Consider the following 22,062-nt stretch of genomic DNA (forward strand, 5'->3'; position numbering starts at 1 on the left):
GAGTGTTGTCTGATTATGAATGACGCACTGAATTTTTAGCGATCTTGCTCTCATAACCTTTTACCTTACACCTACAATAAAATCTTAAAATATTGAATATTTGTACTACAGTGCATGTTACCATCATTATGAATAGATTCAATGTATTCTGTTTAAAAAAAACATGAGATAGAGCCTGCCGTCTTTCACATCGTGCAGAGCCTAATAATGAACGTAACGACGTTTCTCACGATTATTATTTTACATTTCGCTGGGATCGTTCATTGGAACGTGACAGATTATATAACAACAGAGTACGTCGATAGATAAGAAACGATATTTGTTTTAGGATGCAAACTTTGCAGGGTAGACTGATCACTTTTGTTTTACTATGCTTTGTGAAAGCGAGTAATGGGGGTATAGGGGATAGGCAAAAACTGGGCGGGAGCAGTTTGCTCTGTTTCGCGTTGTGTATACAGTCAATTTTTTTAAGGTTATCGGTAAAACTGCTGGTCACAGCCGTAGGCTACCAAGTTTCGATGGATTTATGAATGAATAAGCCACTCATAGGAATAACAGAATCGAATGTAACGCTCCACTTTACTGCATATGTAAGTATGCATTATTTTGATCGTAAAACCAAATGTCTACAGGATGTTGTTTTATAGCCAAATTTGGTTTGGGGGCGTATCTCATTGACTCACCTTTGGTAGGCCACACCCCTTACGTCAGCAATGCGAGTGGGTGGGGCTTCAAAACTAAGAGTTTATATATATATGCAACAACCGACGGCGGATGTTGCAGTGTACAAGCGTCCATTTGGCAAGACTACAAGCACATTAAAGTTACTTCTACACGAAAGTTCATAAATTGCTTAAACAGAGAGCAGACTAAAGTTACATTATAGCACAACTCTAGAAAAAATGAGGATTCAACCTAAACCAGTGTTTGTGCTCCTCCTCTGTTTGTGGATACCTGTTGCTCACTCCGTAAGTGTACCGTCTGATAATTATCAAAGCTTTTAGACTAAGATTTGAAAAAAAATGCATGAAAGGCTGATGGTGAAAATGTCCGCTCAACGCGCGTTTCTGCCAGAAGTCAGTATGTCGTCACATGGTTTGAGTTTATGTTCTTTTATCAGAAATTCAGTATCAGTTGACGTTGTTCTTTGCATCAGAGAAAAAGTGTTTTTAGTTGTGTGCACAGATAGAGACATCGCTAGCGTGTGATACTGAGAAAGTTGGTCAGTCGTTTTTATTCAAAGAACTGTTTTGATCTTAGCGAATTTAACCCGTACTTCCCACATTAAAACTGAATAATCATTCGAACATTTTCTCAGTGTATGCTCATGACTTCTAAACAGACCTTGTTTCAGTTAAGATTCGGGTAACAATATAGCCTACTGCCGCTAAACCACACAACTTGATCAATATCGACATGACAAGATGAGCGAACTATGGTACTATTATTCAAAGCCATGTGCACGTTTTTTTTTAATGAAATCTCGCCCTTGTGGATACTACTGAGATTAAGAAACTATGTGCAACTGCTCTTTCATATTCATTTCTCGTGTTTCAGTTGTTTTGAGATAAGCAAGGCGTTTTTTTTTATTAACGCTAGTTTTGATCTTAAGTTGTGTTATACTGTGTCACGTCATTCTGTATATTTTTCGTTTTCATACATGAAGTGTGCAGTGAGATTTCTTCAGTCTTATTCATAAAGTGCACACCTCCGTATCATGCACGGCTTTCAAATCAGTTCTTACTTGATTACCCTCGTGTCAGGCAGACATATGCCACAGCTATGTACCGCCTGCACCATGATTTTTAATATATACATTTTGACTATATCTCTTCTTCACAAACACCAAAACCCATGTAAAATATATATTCTACGTTTTATTTTAGGAGAAATATGAATAGGTTTCTGTTTGCAACTGTTGTAAGGAGACAGCATGGCTGTTACCCCACAGGTATTCAGACACAAGGGAATAGATGACTTCACATGTAAGAATGCTGAAATGGAAAGTTTTAGCAGCTTCCAGGGCACTGACTGATGGTTATACCTTAACCGTGCAATAGAAACCCTCTGTGGGAGTGTGTTGTAGTAATTAAAATAGATTGGATGACTTGGCGTGTATGATCAACTGTTTAAGACTGTAAGCAAATAGCTTCCACTCTTGCAATCTATTCTCAGTATTTGGGAATGTGACTAGACATGGCAATGTTTCTTTTTTTTTTAATGGAAACGCTCTATTAATAGAAGCAAAGTCAAATCCTACTAGTTATGCTCTTTAAATCTTAACATTTGAGAAACTCTTATTATAATTAAAACTAAGGGATAATTACATTCTTTCTGTGTTCATGAAAATAACTATCCCATTCCATCAAAGCTTAACTCTTTAATTTAAAAACAGACAGATGGTATATGGTGTACTTTGCTTGCTTTGGAAAACAGGAACTAACTCATATCTCCTGTTTTACAAGCCGTTTCCTAAGCTACTGAGCCTTATATCCCTTCATGTACAGTGATAGTGTAGGCTGTGACAGTGCAGCAGTGTGCCAGATTGTAAATGTGCTATTAGGTGTACACAGATTAAGCAAACAGAACACTCCTGTGTCCTCCTTTGTTCACCAACGTCCAGGTTGTAGGCTATTGTTCTCATGCTCAGTGTTCTTGGCCCCTTGGTGTTGAGTCAATTGGTGTAACTTGTTTTTGATTTTGAAGTGTCATAAGTCAGTAAAAAAAACCTTTATAAAAAAATGGTGGAAAGAGAAAAGACGTCTATGAAAGATGAGGTCATACAACCATTTGGTTTGAAGGTTGCATACCTCTGTTAGTGTGAAGGTTAAATAAGGAATGCATCGTTTTTCCACCCTCTAGTTCCTTAATGACCAGTATCCAGTCATAAATCACTGCTTGAGCTTGTGACTTTAGGCATGCTCAGATTAAGGAGGAAAATGTAGAGACCAGTATACAGATGGTACTTGGAACCAGAGGAATGTTCCTCATTATTTCAGCTGAGGTAATATCTAAGAATTAAATTACAAATGATCTATAAAATCAGTGAATCTCTGACTTATATTTAGCATTTCTCTATGTGTGTGTGAGAGAGAGAAAGAGAGAGAGGGAGGAAGAAAGAAGCTCTTCTGGTAATAATATATAAACTACTAGTAAACTAATATATAAAGCATAGTCTTAACTTGTAAAGTCAAAGATGTACAGCCTGAGGAGGGTGTTGAATTGTTGACAAAGTGTCATATTTTGAATTCGGAATATGTTGCATGTGTTAAACTGTTGTTGCTCGGTTATGATCACAACAGACTAATAGCTTTGTCCAAAAGTTTTTTGATCTGAGCCTATATTGTAAAAAACAACGTCCAGGGTTTCCTCTAGGCCTAGCAAAATACATTTTCATAGTACTTCTCAAAGGAACCCATCTTGGGTATTCTCTAGGTACAGCTGAATATATACACACTGAATATAACATAATAAAATAGTAAAAAAAGAAGCTAATAAGCATTTGATTATTAGGACATTTGGATAAGATCTATGACACCGTAACCCAGCAGTGAAATTACATTGGCTTGTTTGAGCCACTGATCAAATTGAATGATCGGTTTCATTAATGAAAATGCGCTGAAAGTTTCTCTGCTGTTTGTTATTTGCTTAATCTTATTCACCAATCATGTCAAACCAGATTTAAGTTCAAGTTTATTTGTATAGTGCTTTTTATAGTAAAAGAATTGTCTCAAGGGAGCTTTACAGAGATCAGAGCATGAACCCCCTTAGTGAGCAAGCCCAAGGTGACAGTGGCAGGGAAAATCTCCTTAATAAAGTAAATAGGGGAAGAAACCCAGAGGAACCGTGACTCAACAGGGGGAGCCCATCCTCCTCTGGTCAGCACATAGAATAGAGACACTAAAGTATAAAATGAAATGAGTCCAGGGTAGCTAGATTCAATGGCTTATAAATCATTTACAGTATATATATGTTTTTTACAGTTTAAAAGAGTTAATATACAGAGGTTCTGGGAGTTCTAGATGGTATGAGATAATTTTATTAATTTGATTAATTTAGATTAATTTGATAACCAAGCAGTGTTCATATCAGTAAGTTTATCTTTAAGACAAACTGTATAATGGCTTAGAATGATTAGCTTTAGTATAGTTAAAACTGAGATTATGATGTGGCTATAAAAGATAGGTTGATGTTGGTTCCACAGTCAGGTTGAGTTAGCTTCACAGGTGGGCCATTGGCTCAGAATAGGTGCTTTTGGACCAAACAGTTCTAGGGACTCATTGAACTACCCACTGGGGAACTCTCCCAAGAGCTACACAAGCTTTTTTCTGTTTGCATTTGCACAGCCAGTAGGAACGCTGAAGTGACATAAGCTGGGCATACGTATGCCATACCACTTGCTTGTTTTGAAATCAGGTGTGGTGGATGCCTAACGTAGCAAGTTGAGAACAAATGCTAGCGAAGATTTTTATGCTTCGCTTAGACACATTAAAATTGCATTGTATGTCCTCCGTCACATATAGGCCCAATAAAGCCTGGACTGTCAGTCCATTCATCCGTGTTTTTGCTAAGAGCTGTTGTTTACATGGCTAATGTTGCACATTGACTTTTCAAAATGCCGGTTGCAATCGTGCACTTACGTCTGGACCAATGACTGTACACTTGTGCCACTCATGGTTCCTTTTTTGCTGGGAGAGTACCTACCCTGAAGTAGGTGCTAAGAAAGTCCAAAGGTTCCAAGAACTATAATCATCCTCAGTTCCTGCAGCGTGGACACACAAAAAAGGGAGTACTTCCTCCAGCAGTTCTAAGAACTATGACAAAGTTCCTACGGTCCGAAAATGCCTAATAGGGGCTTGCAGGAGGGACAGTAGTATATAGGCCTCATGCTGGGAGCAGACGCTTGGGGCTGGCACCTTGTAGACCTATAGGTTCTTTCCAATAGAGGCAAATTAGTCTCTGTGAAAATTCTTGTCTGAATTGAGGCCATCTGAAAACTATGTTGACTGATCCATATCATAAATCAGCAGAATCCAAAGCCGTGACTGCAAGATGACTCTGTGACAGATCCGTTTGATTTATTGGTTGTGATGTTCTTGCTTTTTGCAGCAGTTTCCTTGTATGTAAAACCAAGGTTTCTCACCTAGCAAGTTTAGGCTACAAGTTTTCTTTGGCCCAAAAAAACTGCTTCAGCTGGTGGGTCAACCATATATTTTTTTTTTTCATTCCTTCAAGCGAAGCTTAACAACACTGATTAGAGAAGTCAGGTATTTGATTATCTGCATAGGACTGTTCTTCTGTTCTCACAAAAGGTTTGGACATAGCAGTGCCATTAGCAGTTCCATGACTTAATTTTGATGTTTTTCATGCATGAAAATGGTCTCTTTTTTTGTCTGTATTCACATACTATGTGCCCTGTGTGTTTTGTGAATTTTGGCACTAAGTTGGACCTTGGAGCTATTTATTTATTTATTTTTTGATATAGAGGGTAAAATTCTGTATTGTTTTCGTCACATCAAATGTAACAATACACAGTATACATAACAGTAGATACACTCACAAATAAAAGCTTTTGTGCGCATTCCTATCTGTTTGGATTAACCGGAGTGGAGTGGAACCTGTACTCACTACCTGTACTGATTAGCAAGTTTATCTGTTCATCTTTATCCACACCTTTCTTTTTTCTCATTCTATCCTTACATTCTGTCATCCCTCAGACCTCAGTATTGTGGAAAAAATACTGTCTACAGTAAATCATTGACATGCCTTAGCATGCATCACACTTCAAAGGAACCATTCACTGTATTGAAACAGAATAGTCAATCATCTGATGCATTTGACAGTTTAAGGTGTAAGATGTTTGTTTTTTTGTTTTTTTTTATCCAACAGAAACTCTGGGAGTCAATGTTCCATACTTCTACAATGAGGGCATTACATCACACCGTTTCTCCTTTTTATTAACCACATGCACGCACGCACGCACACACACACACACTACAAACACTATACAGAGTTATCTCTTATCCGTCACCTTGTCTTTTGACCTTGGTATAATTTTAGTTTCTTAGACGGCATGTAGAATTATGCTCTGCCAGCATAATTAAGTTGGTCCTTTGTCTTTGTTTCACTGCTCGCCACCTTGTTAGGCCCATTTTCATGTCTGTTAAACCCAGCAACCTCGTGGAGAATTTTACTATCCTTCCACTCAAGGGCAACCCAACAATGTTGCTTTTCTGATAGAGGCACATTTAAGAAAGGTTTGGTATCTAGTTGCCATTTTCTTACCTGGGTTTCAGGTGTTGGCCAACTCTGTCAACAAGCTTTGATTTAGTGCCGACTGCCTTTTAGCAAACCACATCAGCTTGTGTTTGTGTTTGCTAATCACAAAGAGACTTGTGTGCGGTTGTAGCCACAATCAGATCAAAGAATGAGAATGACACTGAACATTACCTCTGAACAATATACGGTGTTGAAGGTTGATGCCCTAACAATCACCGTAACTAACAGAGTGTTCAAAGGCCTTGAGAGGACCTGGGTGTAGTTAGTATGTTACAAATCGCACAACCTTAGATTGCATAACAGCGTGCACGTTAATGTATGTATGCTTGCGTTTGTGTTTGTGAACGCGTGCAAGTGTGGGTGTATGTGTGTTTGTGCATCTGTGTATTTGTGTGTGCGTGTGTGTGCGCGTGTGTGCGTATGTGTGTAAGATGAGCGGACACATTCGGTCCAAGGAGGAGGTGTTCAGGTTGTGTGCTGATGATGAGCGTGGTGTTCCATCTTTTATGAAGGTATTTGGCACATATCCTCTAACCCCTCAGATAGCTGTGAGTACTCCTTGTTTCTGCTGACTCATCTTGGCACTTAGCTTGGTCACATCTTGCTTATGTGACTGCATACTCTCGTTTCTCTGTTAAAACTCATATGCACATGTGTTGGATCATATCTCAGTTTTAGCACATGTTTGCTGAAATATTCCCGAATAAGTGTGCCTAGCGTAGAATGGGACTAAATTTTCCTTAACTCGCAGAGTCCGTGGTCCATATTTATGTAAAGTGTTTCTCCGTATGGTTTTGTTCACACCTTTGTTTCCTTGTTTCTTTCATTGTTTCTCTTTCTCTCGCTCTCCTCATGATCTCTAGCTACATACCATACTTAACAGTGTGTGTTAACCTTGCCGGCTGATGACAGCATTCTGTCAGCATATCCAATACAACCTGAATCCCCCTCTGGATAAGACCACATTCCAGAGGTGCCAGTCTCTAAGAACTCTTTGATGGAGGGGTCCGTGGCTGCAGCAGGGTGTTGTTTAGGACAAAAGGGAAAGAGTAGAAAGAAGGGGGCCCAGGAAACCCAAGATATCTATCACCTAGAAGTTGAACATGTATAGGTTTCGGATGTACTCTTTTCTTTGATAACAGTGTTATTAAAGCCAGGGGTAGTAGTTTTATTTGAGTTTAGGAGATAGTAGATGGTAGAGGGTGTGTGACATAAACTTTGTAGACACTGCAGTTTTGAAGTCGTGGCAGATTATGTAAAATTTGAACGAGTAAAGGAAGAGGAACAAACTGTATGAGGAACAGCGTGTTTGAATGTAAACCAAGGCCGGGAAAGCTCAGATGCCTCGGCCTGAGAGAGACTTGTTTATAAAATGGGTCCGTCGCTGAAAGGGAGAGGGGATTAAAGTGATACTGAATGCAGCGAGCAGAGAGAGATAACACCTTCCTGCCGGACGTGTCAGCTGAGGGCTTCCAGACGTGGGGACAGGCACCCACAGGGGGGTTCTGCCCAAAATCCGGCCATAGGCCTCAGCTCTTTGATTTTTTTTTTTTTTTTTTTTTTGTAAATGAGCACAGACCTTTTATCTATAGGAATTCAGCTTAATCCATCTCAGTATCGGCTCCTGTGATCATGTCCACTTTGGTATTTCAAGGGCTTTTTACTCTTTCTCTTTCTCTTACTCTTAGCAGGAAAAGATTGACCTTGACTCTCTACACGAGGGGAAATCGCTCTTATCTCTGATCTCTGGGACTTGCCTTGTGTCCTTATTGCCAGGAACATTAATCTAAAGCAGTTTCTAAGGTTACCGTATGTGTGTAAACTGGGACGGTAGAACTGAGGAAAATGGTTTGCAGGAATCAACCGGCAGGGCTTGGAGACATTTCTAATGGCAGGAAATCAGCCGTTCATGCAAATCCTTTTTTTTTTTTTCTTCCTTTGACCAAGCCCAGTTTACTGAGCCGGAGGGGGGAGCGTAGGTGGGATATCACACATATTTGTGACTGTTCAGGACATACGCCTCCAATCCCTCTGGGCTATTTTTATGCTTCCTTGGCCTTCCTATTGCTCCTCTGAACTTCAATAAATACATTGAATTAGTGCTGTCATATGTTCAAAGAGACTCAGTGGTTTCACATTTCCCTGGTTTTTATGGGGCCATCTGTGCTATTATACAATTCGTACCTTAATCATTTTTGGGTGGGTGAGGAGTAGAAGTTGTACTAATGTAAAATATCTTATTTTTAATGCTTTGGTCAGTTGACCGCCTTCAGGTTAGTACTGTTCTTTGTAGTTGTACATATTCATGAGCTTATGTAAGGTTTGATTCAGCTATGTTGTTATTTGTGAATATTTGTCTGTTTTGTTTGTTTCAAAGTATTCCTGAAATCATGTTGTTTAATGAACCTATTCCAAATGGTCGGAAGTCAGAAAAAGTATGTTAAACACAGAGTCAGCAATGTTGCTCAAGGCCAGTGATGGGCATATGCCCAGAACATTCTCAAAATAAGTCACACAAAAACATCCCATCGTGACATCGCTCCAAGTATTGCCTTTTCATTTCTTTGTAGAAGTCTTTCAAAATTCCCATTGATCTAAACAGCTGTAGAGCCCGCACTGTTGACATCCCCCACCAAGTAGCTGCATGGTCTCTGGGCACATTTTAATGGAACTTGAAAGGGGCACCCTTTTGAGATTTCCTTAGAATGGGGCAGAGATCTGTTTTTTAATGTATTAATGATTTTTTTTTTATTCTGTGGAACTGGGCTCCCAAGTCAAGCTGTGAGCATTTTTCGAGCTGTAATCGGACACAGGCACACCGAGCTCCATTGTGATTGGCTGTCGGGCTGAAACGTCGTGAAAAGCGATACCCCTTGGTGTAATGAGGCCGATTGCTGTTGCCAAGAGACTGACTGAAACTCCCATACGCTCTCAGTGTCTGAGAACGTTAAGACCTGACCACAGAAAGCGTGTGCATGACACCTGATAAGACACCCACTCCTCCTCTGACTCCTTACATTATGAGAGTTACGCAATGAGAAACAACGAAGAGCAGGAGAACTAACATTATTGAGTAACTTGGAGTGTGAGGATAATGAATGAGCAGAGTGAAAGAGAGCCCCAAAAATAGCATGGATACAGGGTTCTGTCGGCCAGATCTACTGGATTTTGTCAGCCAAAATAATCACTTACTGAAAGAAATTCATGACCTAAATCACTTTCTGATGTCAAACAATCACCAAACATCTTTCAATAACATAAATTTCATGATTGTTGCATGATAAATTTGTCGTGACTTCATTACATTGGCAAAAATCGTAATCTTTCAGACTTAAATGGCCAGTTACCATTCTCTAGCTGATACAGTTACAGCGTGTTTAAAAAGCTCTGTGAGATTTAACGAGGGGGGTTGATTCAGCTTTATGCTCATGCTGGGAGCTCCACTGAAACACTGCTGATTGTTGCTGCGGTCGAAGGAAATACTTTCCCTTACAGAGCGATTTTCCTATTTCTATTGGTTTTATGGTAGAAAAACATTAAACTTAAGTTAAACAGAGATTTCTGGGTATTAGTCTAATGGGAAAGATTAAAAACTTTCGTTGAATATCTTTCTAACTATTTTCACACAGATTTGCAAAGGGAATGTTTGCTGAATCACTGACTGTGAAGTTCTGGTTTGTCAGTTATGAATCAGATAGAGGTCAATTAACTCGCACATTTGATTTCCTTGTATGAGTCACTTTAATTTGAATCCACACCCTCTACTGAGCAACAAAAATTCATGCGGAGGTTCCCAGCCATTTACTCTATTGTTTTCGGGGTTTTCACCTGTTCATGCTGTCCAAATATGATTCGTCATCTTATTGTAGCTTCTTTAGCACTGAGTCAAGAGCCTGCACTGAGAGCCCTTGTTTGGGTGAAATGTCTGTTGAGTTTACCAACCCGTTGCACGCAACCCTGCTTATCAGTGGCCTTCGTGTTCTCATGTTAGTTACTGAATCGTTCCTTCTTTCACATCACTCCTGTTATCCCATGGAAACGCTTAATGTAAATAATCTCCAGGAGCTTCAACAGAGAAAATTGTTCAAACCAAGCAAATGGTTAAAGTTTCTGTGGTGGAATGTTGTTTTAAGTTATGTTTTGATTCTTTTAATTATTGTTTGTTGCATCTCAGACACAGTAATGTACACCTGATATGCCACTAAAGCTAGAAACCCCTCAGCAGAAAGATGAAACTCACTTCTGCTATGCACCATCCTTACTCAGTCGGCTCCATACAGTCCAGTGTTGTTTCACGTTTGGCGCTAGAGACTAGGGGTCAAGAGACCAGTGACTCATATAGGGCTAACTATAGAGACTAGAGGCAAAAGACTATGTGGTCAGTGCAAACTGACCCAGAGCATTTGGATGAAACTGATGAAAGCCATGGACAGCCTTCACATGAAAAAAATAACTCATCAAATGTCTCTCTCTCTCTTACTCTTTTTTAGCAGCACATTTCCAGTCCTCCAGAGGATCAGGATTCATCAGGAGATGATCTGGAGTTCTCGGGCTCAGGGGAGGAAGGTAAAAACAGCCAAATTCTTCTGGATTTTTATTTGACTCATCCAGGAAAATAGTCTTAGTTGCCCTCCAAAAAACTATTCAGCGTGAAGAGTTTTTTGGAGGGCAACTAAGACTGTGTCACATATGATATTGCATTTGATGGTATAGCTGAGGTGGACTTATCTAACTGTTTTTTTCTGACCTTGTGCAGGTTCTGTAGGTGTCACAGAATTAAATATCCCTGAAGTTTCGTGGAGTACCAAGATCACACTTCCAGCTTCCAATGTCACTGAAACAGCATGGGTAACAGACGCTCCTGTCAGGGGTCCAGAGAAGACCACGGTTGAGCTACATTCAACTAGCATCTTGGGATCAAATGACAAAATACCAGACCCAGTCAATACCACTCCAGTAGTAAAAATGACCACAGCCAAATCTGATGCTCAGCCTTCTCCCACCACCATGCCTCCTCATATCCCTCTCACTGAGCTCGGAGATCTGGAAACCACAGCTTTGATCCCTGAAGGTGTGGAAGAGACCACCGTTTCCCCAGAGGAGGAGGAGGAGGTCCCACCTGTGATGGTCATAGAAGACACTACCTCCACTTCTGCCACTTCTGTTGTGGGGAGTGAGATGTGGACTGTGACTCCACCTGAAGAACCCACAACGCCTTCAGTGGTGGTGGCGGAGGAAGAGGAGGAGGAAGAGGAGGAGGAACGACAGACCACCCCTGCGGTTGTTATGGTGGAAGAGGAGGATGGGACCACTGTTCCAGTTGAAGTTGTCGACATTGCTGACATGGAGACAACTCTTCGTCCTCAGATGACCGTCAGCACAGTGGTTGACCCAGTTCAGGAAGAAGAAGAAGAAGAGTCAGGAGATGGTGAAGACCTATCATTTATAGCTCAGACCACCGAAGAGCCCCAAGGACCTGGGTTGGATGTAATCATTCCAGAAACTAGGATCAAGATTAATGCAGTAAAGCCGGTAAGAAGCAACCTAATAGCTGTGCATGTTAAATATAAGTGATCTCCAACTAAGCCTCTGTTTCATTCACATAAAGTGTATTGGTACATTCATTTGCAGCAAAACATTTAATACTGGGCAGTGGTTTGGTATGTGTAACTATCCATGCAATTTTCCACTGGTAGTTAATGCAATAAGAGTATATATATATATATATATATATATATATATATATTGTACTACACACTTGTTAATTTTCACATGAATAGTCTCATATGTTGAAATATAGATTGCATTATTATCCCAATCTGTCTGTGCCTTAAAAGCAGGCATATGTTTTTTACTAAAATAATATGCATACTGAATGTTAAATTAAAGTTCAGGCATTAGGGCTCAAGAGACACACTTTGTTGTCTTTATGTATTACAAAATAAATGAAGTCCAACTTTATATTTGGTATCCCACCCCCCCAGCCCTAAGCAATGTGAATGGGAGGGAGGGGGAGGGATAACATATTTGCTTTAAAATGGAACAAAATGCAGTCAATTCATGTGTTGTGTATTTGATGACACTATATATTTTCTTTCAGGATGACGAGGACTTTCAGTTCGAAGATATCAAACCCTCGGAGGAGAAGCCTCTGCCAGAAGAGTTTCCTCGCGAGGGCGCAGCTGAGAACCAGAACTTAATGGAAAGGAAAGAAGTCCTGGCAGGTAGGTTTTAGTGTCAGACAGTCGCTTATTGTCCAATACACCATTTCATGTCTGTGAAAATGACAGCGTATTTAGTCATGGTAGTTTTTCAGTGTGATTTGTATGTGAATTCATATTACCAAGGTTTATTAAAGCCAGGTTTAAGCAAGCTGTGTTTTCCACGGAATACTGACTGTGTTTTTTTCTTGTTATTCCAACCTCTGAATTTCAAATTCATGACTTTTGCACATCTGATACTTAGATGGTTTGATGGGAAGGTTTATTCACATTTTTTGAATGGTGAATTTATAATGAATCAAATGTCTTGGTTCTTTGGGTCTTTATGTTAAGTCTTAACATAAGACACATAGTTGTGACTAGATGGTTCCATGAAGTGTTCAGATCATTCTAAAGAAATGTCTTCCCTTCCTACAGGTGTGATTGCTGGTGGAGTGGTGGGCTTGGCATTTGCTGTCATGCTGGTGGCTCTCATGATCTATCGCATGAAGAAAAAGGACGAAGGAAGTTACGCATTAGACGAGCACAAACCTGCCAACGGAGGCTACCAGAAACCCCAGAGACAAGAGGAGTTCCTGGCTTAAAGCACTTTTGCTCAGCGCTGTTCAAACAGCCTCTAGTACCCTGCTTGATTTTCACTTTAACCTCTCCTTTTAACAAGCAGTGCTTAGTGACTTTTACTTTCTCTTCTTCTTGACTTGGTCTGGACTGGCCATCGCTATAAGGATGGAATTTGGAACTCAGTTGCTCAGTGGATGTTTGGTGATATTTCATCTTCTTTTGGTTTTGCTATTTCTGGATTGCTCTGGAATGGGATTGTCCTCTAAACTCTCATCTTCAGAGTGCGTAGCTTTGTGAAGACTTCCACTGGAGTTGAAGCAATCCCATCAGATGTGGACTAACATTTCTTCTTTCACTACTGTGCCTTATGTCCTCAAAAGAAAAAAAAGAGTCTGCACGCCTGTCACAGAATGTGCATAATTCCAAGCGCAACAGCTCAATCGTCAACAACCCTCTTGCATCACAATGTAAAAGGATGTGTTGCCATAGTAACTGAGCTAATGGCCATAATAATTTTGTAAACCTGGCGATAAGGAGTGCACCTTCTGTATTTTTTGTATGTAAGCCCTTAGAATTCATATAATCGACAAAAGGTTAAGTTCCAATCTTAACCTCCATTGGACATGACGACTATGCAACTCCTAGAACTCTTTGTTTTGGTTTGTTTGGTTTTTTTTGTTTGTTTGTTTGTTTGCTTGTTGTTTTTAATGGTATTCTGTTATTGTGTGTATCTTTATCCTGATTCAGAAACTCACATGAGAGCAGATGAGCAATGTCCTTATTTCATCTTCAGCTAGCTTGCTTACTGTCCATGAAACATGCTGTTGAGACAACCAGACAACCGATGTAGACTTGGTGTCATAAGTTTGCCAAATATCAATATGTAAATAATGATTCATAAAACATGATCACTAATGTTCTGTTAGACACCAGCAGAGCAGAAACACAGGAGCATAACAATATTAGACGCTGGCTGAATTAATATTACCATTAACCCAATGTGAAGAGAGCAGGTCGAGCTATACCTCATGTGGTGATTTCAGCTCCTTGTAGTTCAGTGTTGGATAGCAGTAGAACACATTTAGATGTGGGTTCAATTAAACCTCACTGATAAAGCAAATGGCTACTGTATATATGCACAGGTTTGTTATGAAGGCCTGTGTGTATAAATAAGTATTTCTGTTGTTGATTTGTCTCTTCAAGGCTGTATTTGTGGGAGGTAAATGCCCAGACTAATGGGCTGTCTTCCTTATTCCGATATAGTCGTTGTATGTTTGTGTCTGTATTTGTGGTGTGAACTGTCTACTGCTTCACATGCCTCACAAAATGTGATGCGTGTTGATCTTCATTTGATAATTCAGACTTTGGATCTACAGTTCTTTCTGAAACTTTTGAAACTCGAGACACATTCCATCAGTAGTGTTAATAGTACATTTTCAGTAGACTTGTATATTTGTAGTTATGCTGCACTCTCACTCACCATCGCGCCTCAGCACCGTTTTGTGGTGTGGATAGGTATTGCTCCTATATATAAGAACTACTCTGAGCTTTAATGGGTCCTAAAGGGAAAACAAAATGCTGGATCTCTGAACATCAGCCTGTATCTTACACCAAAGTTGGCACATGTGTTTTGTTCTGTACAATGATAAATAACTGCCCCTTTAATCCACGGCTGTGTCAAGTGGACTGTAAAGCATTTGTTTTCTTTTACAAATGTTCTTTTTTTTTTTCATTTTAAATGTGTTTTTTTTCTACATTCTTTTTTTTTTTTTTTTTTTTTTTTTTTTAAGAACTGTTTGAAGGGTCCTAAGGTTCCCTTCAAATTCGAATCTCAGCCTGGCTGAGTAGATTGTTATGGAGGTATTTTGTTGGGGAATAAAAGGTCCCCGTCAAGCAGCCCTCGGCACAGAGATTTTCTTAAGACTATATTTTTGTCTTTCCATCATGGTCTCCAAAGTTCCAGAGTTGCCCTAGTAAATGCTGCTGTGCAAGGGAGAATCATGTTTTATGTTTTGTTTTGTTTTTGTATAAATCTCTATTTATTACCTGCCATTGTTTTTCTATGTTCAATAAAAGCAACCTTTTTCACCACTGCAGAGGCGTCTGAGTCATTGTACGCCATGTACTAAGGTCACCTGCTTAAAAGGATGTAAGCCGACCCTGCCTGACATGGCTTTTGCAGCAAAAGGAGAACCCTGTGACTCTTTGTATCGTACAGGTACACTGAATCTCCTGCTCTTTAGACCATCCACTTGTTTGGTTACCAAGGCACCAAGCTCATAGTGTTGCATATAGAGGAGTCTAAAAAGTTTGCTGTATCAAGACCCACTTTGAGTGTTGCTGACTGAATTTTTTTGGTAGAAAGGTCCTGACTGAATTTATTGTAAGATGAGGTATAAATCCTTGATGGGTCTTTAAAACTGTTCTTCAAACAGTAGTACTTTGAGATACATGAGAGGCCCCAAACACACCTAATAAACAGTCATTATATCCCTAATACCTTTGACTCATCTCATACAGACAAAGTGTAAATCCTGGGTGTAAACCTTTAAAGCATGTAAAAGCAAATCGCCATTGTGTAATCTCCTTTTTGGCTCTCTGTTTTAATGTCAAGGTGAACTTCTTGTGTCAGCCTTGCTCCAGCTGTATATTCCTGTGTTTCCAGCTTGTCCTTTTTTCCATGTTAAGTCCATTCCAAATACATGGTTAAAGGTGTAGTCATGACAAAGTGAGTCATTCACTGTTGAGTGTGCTAGCCTGGCTGATTCACAATGACTGTACAACATGTTAATACTTGACAAAAAAAGAGACCTGTTGGAGTTGCAAAACAGTGATTTTGTGGGAACTCGATGTCTCTACCAGGACTGTATTGAGTGGGTGTCTGAGAAAGCCCACCACAACAGTAAATCCAGAACAAATCTGAGAAATTTTCTAAATTATTCACTTGTTTTTTGGAAGGGGCTTTGTTTCACCCACCCTCACAAACTGCCATGGAAATGTCACCATACGCAGCTGCCATCCCAGAAAAAAAAAAAAAAAGGGAAAACGGAAGAGGAAAACAATGGGGGTATTCTGGGTTTGAGCCCAAGATATGATTTGGAAATTTGCTATGTCCTGGGAAGTAATTGATGGAGGTTCTTGACAATGCTGCCGTGCCTTTGAAAAAAGGTACCGGACCACGACACCATTTCAGGGGCACTGCACACCGGCTGACACAAAGGACCTGTTTTGTTGATGGCAAATTTCCATTGTAAAATGGGCAATAACATTGTACTGTAATTACATTCAAATTGCTGTACAAGCAACCAATCTGTCCTGTAATTGCAAGGCTATTACTTCAGACTTCTTTGAAAGTATGTTAAGGTTTTAGGCACAAGAAATATTTAGGTAGGACTTTCAGTTCAAATACTATAAAAAGCCCCCAAACTGCCTCTAAAGCTGAATCAAATGATCAAAAGCACATATATGTGATATTAGATCATTTTCTCAAAGTCCTCTCATAGCATTCAAGACAACCCTGCCCTAGACATTCTTATATTTATTTAGATTGAACAGTCCTAGTTCAGAACATTAGCTAATGATCTCATTATGAACTACTCATACGCCAGACAAAAGTCATACATTGGGTCAGGAGCAAGAGTGCAGAACCAGAACAAACACTTACATTGCAGAAACACTGTTAAAATCCTCTGACCCACCCACAAGGGCCTTACCCTCAGTGGAGATGCTGCAGTTTCTGCCTGAGGAACAGATGGTTGTTCCTTGAACATGAAGTGCATGAAGAAACTGGGTAGTGTAGGTGTTGGGATGGTGAGTAATTGTAAGGGTAGTTCTGACTTGCCCAGGCTGGTTCCCCTGTGTTCCAGAGACAACCTACCACTCCCTCCCCATTGTTATCCCACCTCTCACTAAAATGTGACTAATTTAGCCCCAGGCTCTTCAGCCTCTATGCCACTGTCTAAGGAGGGAAAGCACAAGAGAGCTGAGAGAGAGAGGGAGAGAGAGAGAGAGGGAGAGAGAGAGAGAGATCAACAAAGACCCCACAAGGCTGTTAGAAGAAGAGGCGGGAAACAGCATTAGAGGAGGAAGCTCACATTTTTCAAAGCTGTGGTAAGCTTTCATGTCTTTAGCGAGGTATTTTTCTTGACAGTCGCCAAACCATCTATCAGATGACAGCTGGTCTGCAGTGTGCAAAAACGCTGGATAAACACCATTATCTGAAGACAACCCCACAACGACTACCCGCTCATGATGGAATCCATATGGGAAAAGAATGGCCAGGGTGAAAGACAGAGATGAACTTCTCACTTCCTCTCTCCTTAAGAAGCATCTCCAGTTGACTGATGATTTTTTTCATAATGTCAAACATTTGTCAGTCTTCAGATTCAGGGTCAGCATCAATTGAGCGTTTGAGGATTAGTTGTTTTAGCCGCAAGATAAATATAATTGCTTAGGACATTTAAAATGAATCGTTGTGTAACAGGGAGTCACGCTGTGTGAGTCATGCTTTTCTGTTTTCAAGGTGTTACTACATAGTTTCAGGTAGAATGCCCTGTCTGTGGTACTAACATCTTACATTTGAATTTTGTGGGGGAAAAAAACGTTTTGCACTATCCTACTACAAACTGTATTTATGCCACAGCAACCAACAGAGAGATGTCCAGATGGATGGGTGGATTGGGAAAAGCAGGGTCGGGTAGGGGACGGATCAATGGGCAGTATCACAGACAGTCCAGAGAACGCTTATTCATTACTCACATGGATTCGGGGAACAGCAGCAGCTTTACAGACTGTGGGGGAGACATTCTCAGTCTTCAAGAGTTCTTCAAACACAGCCAGTGGCTCAACATACCGTCACACCATGTGTTTACCTTCTCTCCTCCCAACAAAATACACTTCGACAGCACCATCATATTGTGCAACAAGGGAAACCATTCAGCCAATACACAGATGTACAGACACACCAACATCTGACGCATTGGCTCAAATAGACCCAGCCTTGCAGGGGGGCTTGCCTTAATGAGAGATTTGTGCATTCTGATTGTTGCATTATACCGTAAAACAGGTCTTTAGTCCTTATTTGTGACTTCCTTTCTGTCCACAGAGGAGAGTTCACACAGACACACTACATATGCCTACGGTGCACTGTTCACCTTTACCATTAAATGAGTGAAAGAGTGAGGATTTGTACATTGCATATTTGTGGGACATGCTTGTGTTTTAAGGTCTAAAAATGATTGTGAAGTCAGTTTTGTTGAAGTCACACAATGCAATTAGAGTTTTGCTCCAATTAGCATTACATCAGATTCCCTCTAAGAGATGTTGCACTTGTGTGAATATCTTTAAGAAATGGCTCATTAAACAGGACATACCACAGACTGTTTGTCTGCCCATTACCTGATGATCTATTTACCTGCTGATCCATTAAAAAAAACTGAACAATCAGTTTATTCCAAGTTTCCTCTGTTCCTGTTTAGCCAAGGAACAAAATATCATCCATACTAGGAAATGGAAATTTAAAAAAACAATATTCAAAGCATGGATTTTACATATAAGACAATAAATATTTTGCCTTGTATACAGTCAATTTATTGTCAAGGCCTACCAAACAACTTCTTGCTTGTTGTAATCCACTGAGCAATTTGAATGCTGTGATTTTAACATCACTGACCAAATCCATTTTTTACTGTGGAGTTTGAACTTTTAAAGTTTTGACAAGTGCTGCTAGTGGCATGCCTAATCATTTTTCCACTGATGCAGTAGCACTGATACATTGACTGTTTAGTTTTTCACAGCAATATTCTCCTTGCCAAACCAACCTCCCATAACTGTTAATATCACAGATGTCATGCTTTGTGTAAATACAGAACTCTAATCCTTCAAATACCACACTCTTCCCATGGCAAAGGCAGAGCCGACACAGGGATAGGCTTGTCCCTGCTATACCCACAGAACCTAAGAGCTCTAAACTACATAGTTTTACCTGAGGCCATCCAAACACGGGACAACAGCAGTAAACCATGTACTTAGTCTGCACTATTAGTCTGCCGTCGGGCCTGGCTACAGCACATCTGAGACCCACAGTGTACATCAGGGAAGTAAGCTGTACTCCCAACATAAGCCTCTCCCTAACTTTACCAATCAAACGGATGAATCATCACTGTTATTCAATAGAGAAGACTTCACTAGACCACAGAGGGGTGGAGACCAGGTGCATTAGCTCAGGGCAGAATAATACACCCACTGTAATGAGGTGGACTTGTGGGAGCAGTACCTGTCAAAGTGTACAATATTATTTTATCATTCTCTAAAAAGAATGTGAAGAAACCTTAGGTTATATGATGAATAGACAGATACTCTGCATACGCCTTATTGAGTAAATTAAACTTTTGGGAAGAACAGTTTCCCAAAAATTGACACCCCAAACAAATTGGATTAATTTTATCATTTATATTTTTTGCATCCAAGGCAACTTCAGGTCAAGATAAGATAAGCCAAAATGCAGTAGTCAGTAGGTGAGTACAGTCAGGTGCAGAGCACTGGGTTAAAATCAAAACAGTAAGGCTTGTGAGTGCTGAGAATGGATTGAGAAACACTGACTTCAGCTAAAGTAACTTGTAGTCAATAAGAACATATTTCATGATTGCATGTATATATGTGTGTGTGTCTGTGTTCATGCGTGTGTGTGTATGTACATGTGTGCATGCGTACATGCATGTGTGTGCGTGTGTGTGTGTCCTCCTGTGTCGTAAAATTATTAAGACTTTTGGAGAAATTTGACCACATTGACTTGCTGGTGCTACATGTTGGTATTGTGTTTGTCAAGTTGGTAAAATGTGTGAAAACAGTGAAGATATTTATTGAGGCAGTGGTATAATTACAGGTTATTGGTGGTTATGGAAGCCATCACATGGTTAGCCTTTGAAGTGACACAGTGGAAGCTGGTATGACAAGAGGCATGCAAATAGACAGTCTCATAAGACAAAGAAGTGGTTCTTTTCTGAATCAACAAAAAAAATGGAGAGAATCTGTTAACCCTCCCCCATCCCCCATTGTCTTCATGGACAGGCCTACTCCTTCCTTCGTGCTTTCCCCTGCTGTCTTGGACAATAGAATGTCTGTTAAATTTTGCTCCATACGGAACACACATTTGTGTGTTTGTGTTTGTGTGTGTATGAGAGGGAGGAACTGAATATTTCCGTCACCATGAGCAGGAATGAGTGTCAGAGTGTAAAAACAGTGACCACTACATTCTCACATGGTCGTTATGTAACTAAGCAGCTGATTACAGCTGTGTCTAATTGTTCCATCAGACTATAGTATTTAATCTCTATGAAACCCAACTGGTGAACTCATGAAAGATCAAGCTTAGACTGATAGCAATTAATAGCTTAGAGGTCACTTTTATTGCTTTATTGTTCTTTTTTGCCTATATTTGTGTGTGTGTTTAGACCTGATCATGTACCTTGTGGCTGAATACACCGTAAGCTGTGCAGTGTAAACTAAGGTGTCCAGCAGTACAGCACAAGTTAAACTTGTTGCTGAAGACACATCCATAAGAGGATTAATTGATCAAAATACCCATCTGAGTCTCGCAGTTCTTGGACTGAACTGCTGAACCTTAATTTAAAAAGAACCTGTGCAGGCCTTTTGTTGCCAGAGCTCTCTTTCTTCTGTTGAAACTCAAAGTACAGGGATATGATGCAGGGAGATGCTTTCAGCCCCCAGCTACGGAGATGTAAAGTGTTTTTGGTCAATTGTGCATGGATTTTTTACATGTCACTTCAGTTAAGCCTCATAACTAACATCATTAGTTAGAATCATCAGCTGTCCACCGGCAAATCGTTCCTGTCAAAGCTCTTTTTCAAATGTTGTGTGCAATGTGAAACGCTGTTGGTAATACCATCTAGAAGACCACGACCACTCTGTAGGGTAAATATCTTGGACTAAAAGACTTGTGAACTTCCTGCGGACGGATACTGTGGATATTATGACATTACTATTTTTGGTCGTATTTGGAGTCTCATGAGACTTTTTGTCTCCAGATCTATCATAAACCTCTGTGAGTCTTACAAACTCTAGAACTGTAGTAGACTGACAATGATCTTCAGAGCTATTTTATACCATGTTCAAAACCGACCATAGTCATGAAGAAACAAAATGCTAGTGGTGTTTTTGTGCCTTCTGCTAAAGCTCACCCTATGCAGTCCCATAAAGTCACAAGTGAACCACAGTAACCTTCTCTAACATCTTTTCAATCAAACAATGGCAGGAGTTCACTCTTATCTTTGGGAAATGTCCCGCCTCTAAATACCATGCAGGGTATGCCGGATATCAGACTTCACATTCTCGTCCAATTTATAATAATATCCAGGGTCACCTTAGAGCACACTGTCAACAATGCTTCATTCCAGTCATATTACGTACCGTCTGAGATGTAAGTAAACAATGCAATATGTATAAACAATATAAACAATATGTACAAATATGCATGAAATACCAGAATTACTCACCCCCCTGGATTTTAGTTTCACATTTCATCATGTTTATTTATTTTGTTTATTTATTTTGTTTGTTTGCTTTCTTCTGATCCACCTTGTTCCAGTATTCCTGTTTGAGAAAGCGGGAGCTCTTCAACGATTTACCTCCAGCCATTAACTCACAAATTAGCTAATACATTCCAGAACTGCTGTTGACTGGTTGATGAGTATCCACATTTTCAAAATAAATAAAGAAATAAATAAGAAAAGTGAAAAATTGTGACATGTTATTTCCCTCTCAGAATAAAGCTCACGCATGCCAAGGACATTATACCACTAGATGAAAGCTGACATTTTGATGAAGGGAAGGAATAGAGCTCAGGTTTCCACCTGCCATGTTCACCCTCAAGCAATTACCAGTATTTAAAAGGAGAGGGTTCCCAAGCAGCATAATTTAATAACCTAGGTGTGACGAAGGACTTGCAATTTCATCAGTTTTCACTGACGCTTGGTTTGTTGGG

The 22,062-nt window shown here is 40.0% G+C and overlaps 1 protein-coding gene across 1 annotated transcript; it reads left to right on the top strand.

The window, feature by feature from the left end:
- The first annotated feature begins 813 nt into the window (after positions 1-813).
- On the top strand, positions 814-14,028 carry LOC115815708 (syndecan-1-like). Its single transcript, XM_030778703.1, has 5 exons — positions 814-968; positions 10,770-10,845; positions 11,036-11,811; positions 12,380-12,503; positions 12,918-14,028. Exons 1-5 carry the CDS (start codon positions 903-905, stop codon positions 13,082-13,084), a joined length of 1,209 nt encoding a protein of 402 aa, XP_030634563.1. The 5' UTR covers positions 814-902; the 3' UTR covers positions 13,085-14,028.
- The last annotated feature ends 8,034 nt before the right edge of the window (positions 14,029-22,062 follow it).

The sequence above is a fragment of the Chanos chanos genome, chromosome 1 (genome assembly GCF_902362185.1).
Source record: "Chanos chanos chromosome 1, fChaCha1.1, whole genome shotgun sequence".
Lineage (NCBI taxonomy): Eukaryota > Metazoa > Chordata > Actinopteri > Gonorynchiformes > Chanidae > Chanos > Chanos chanos.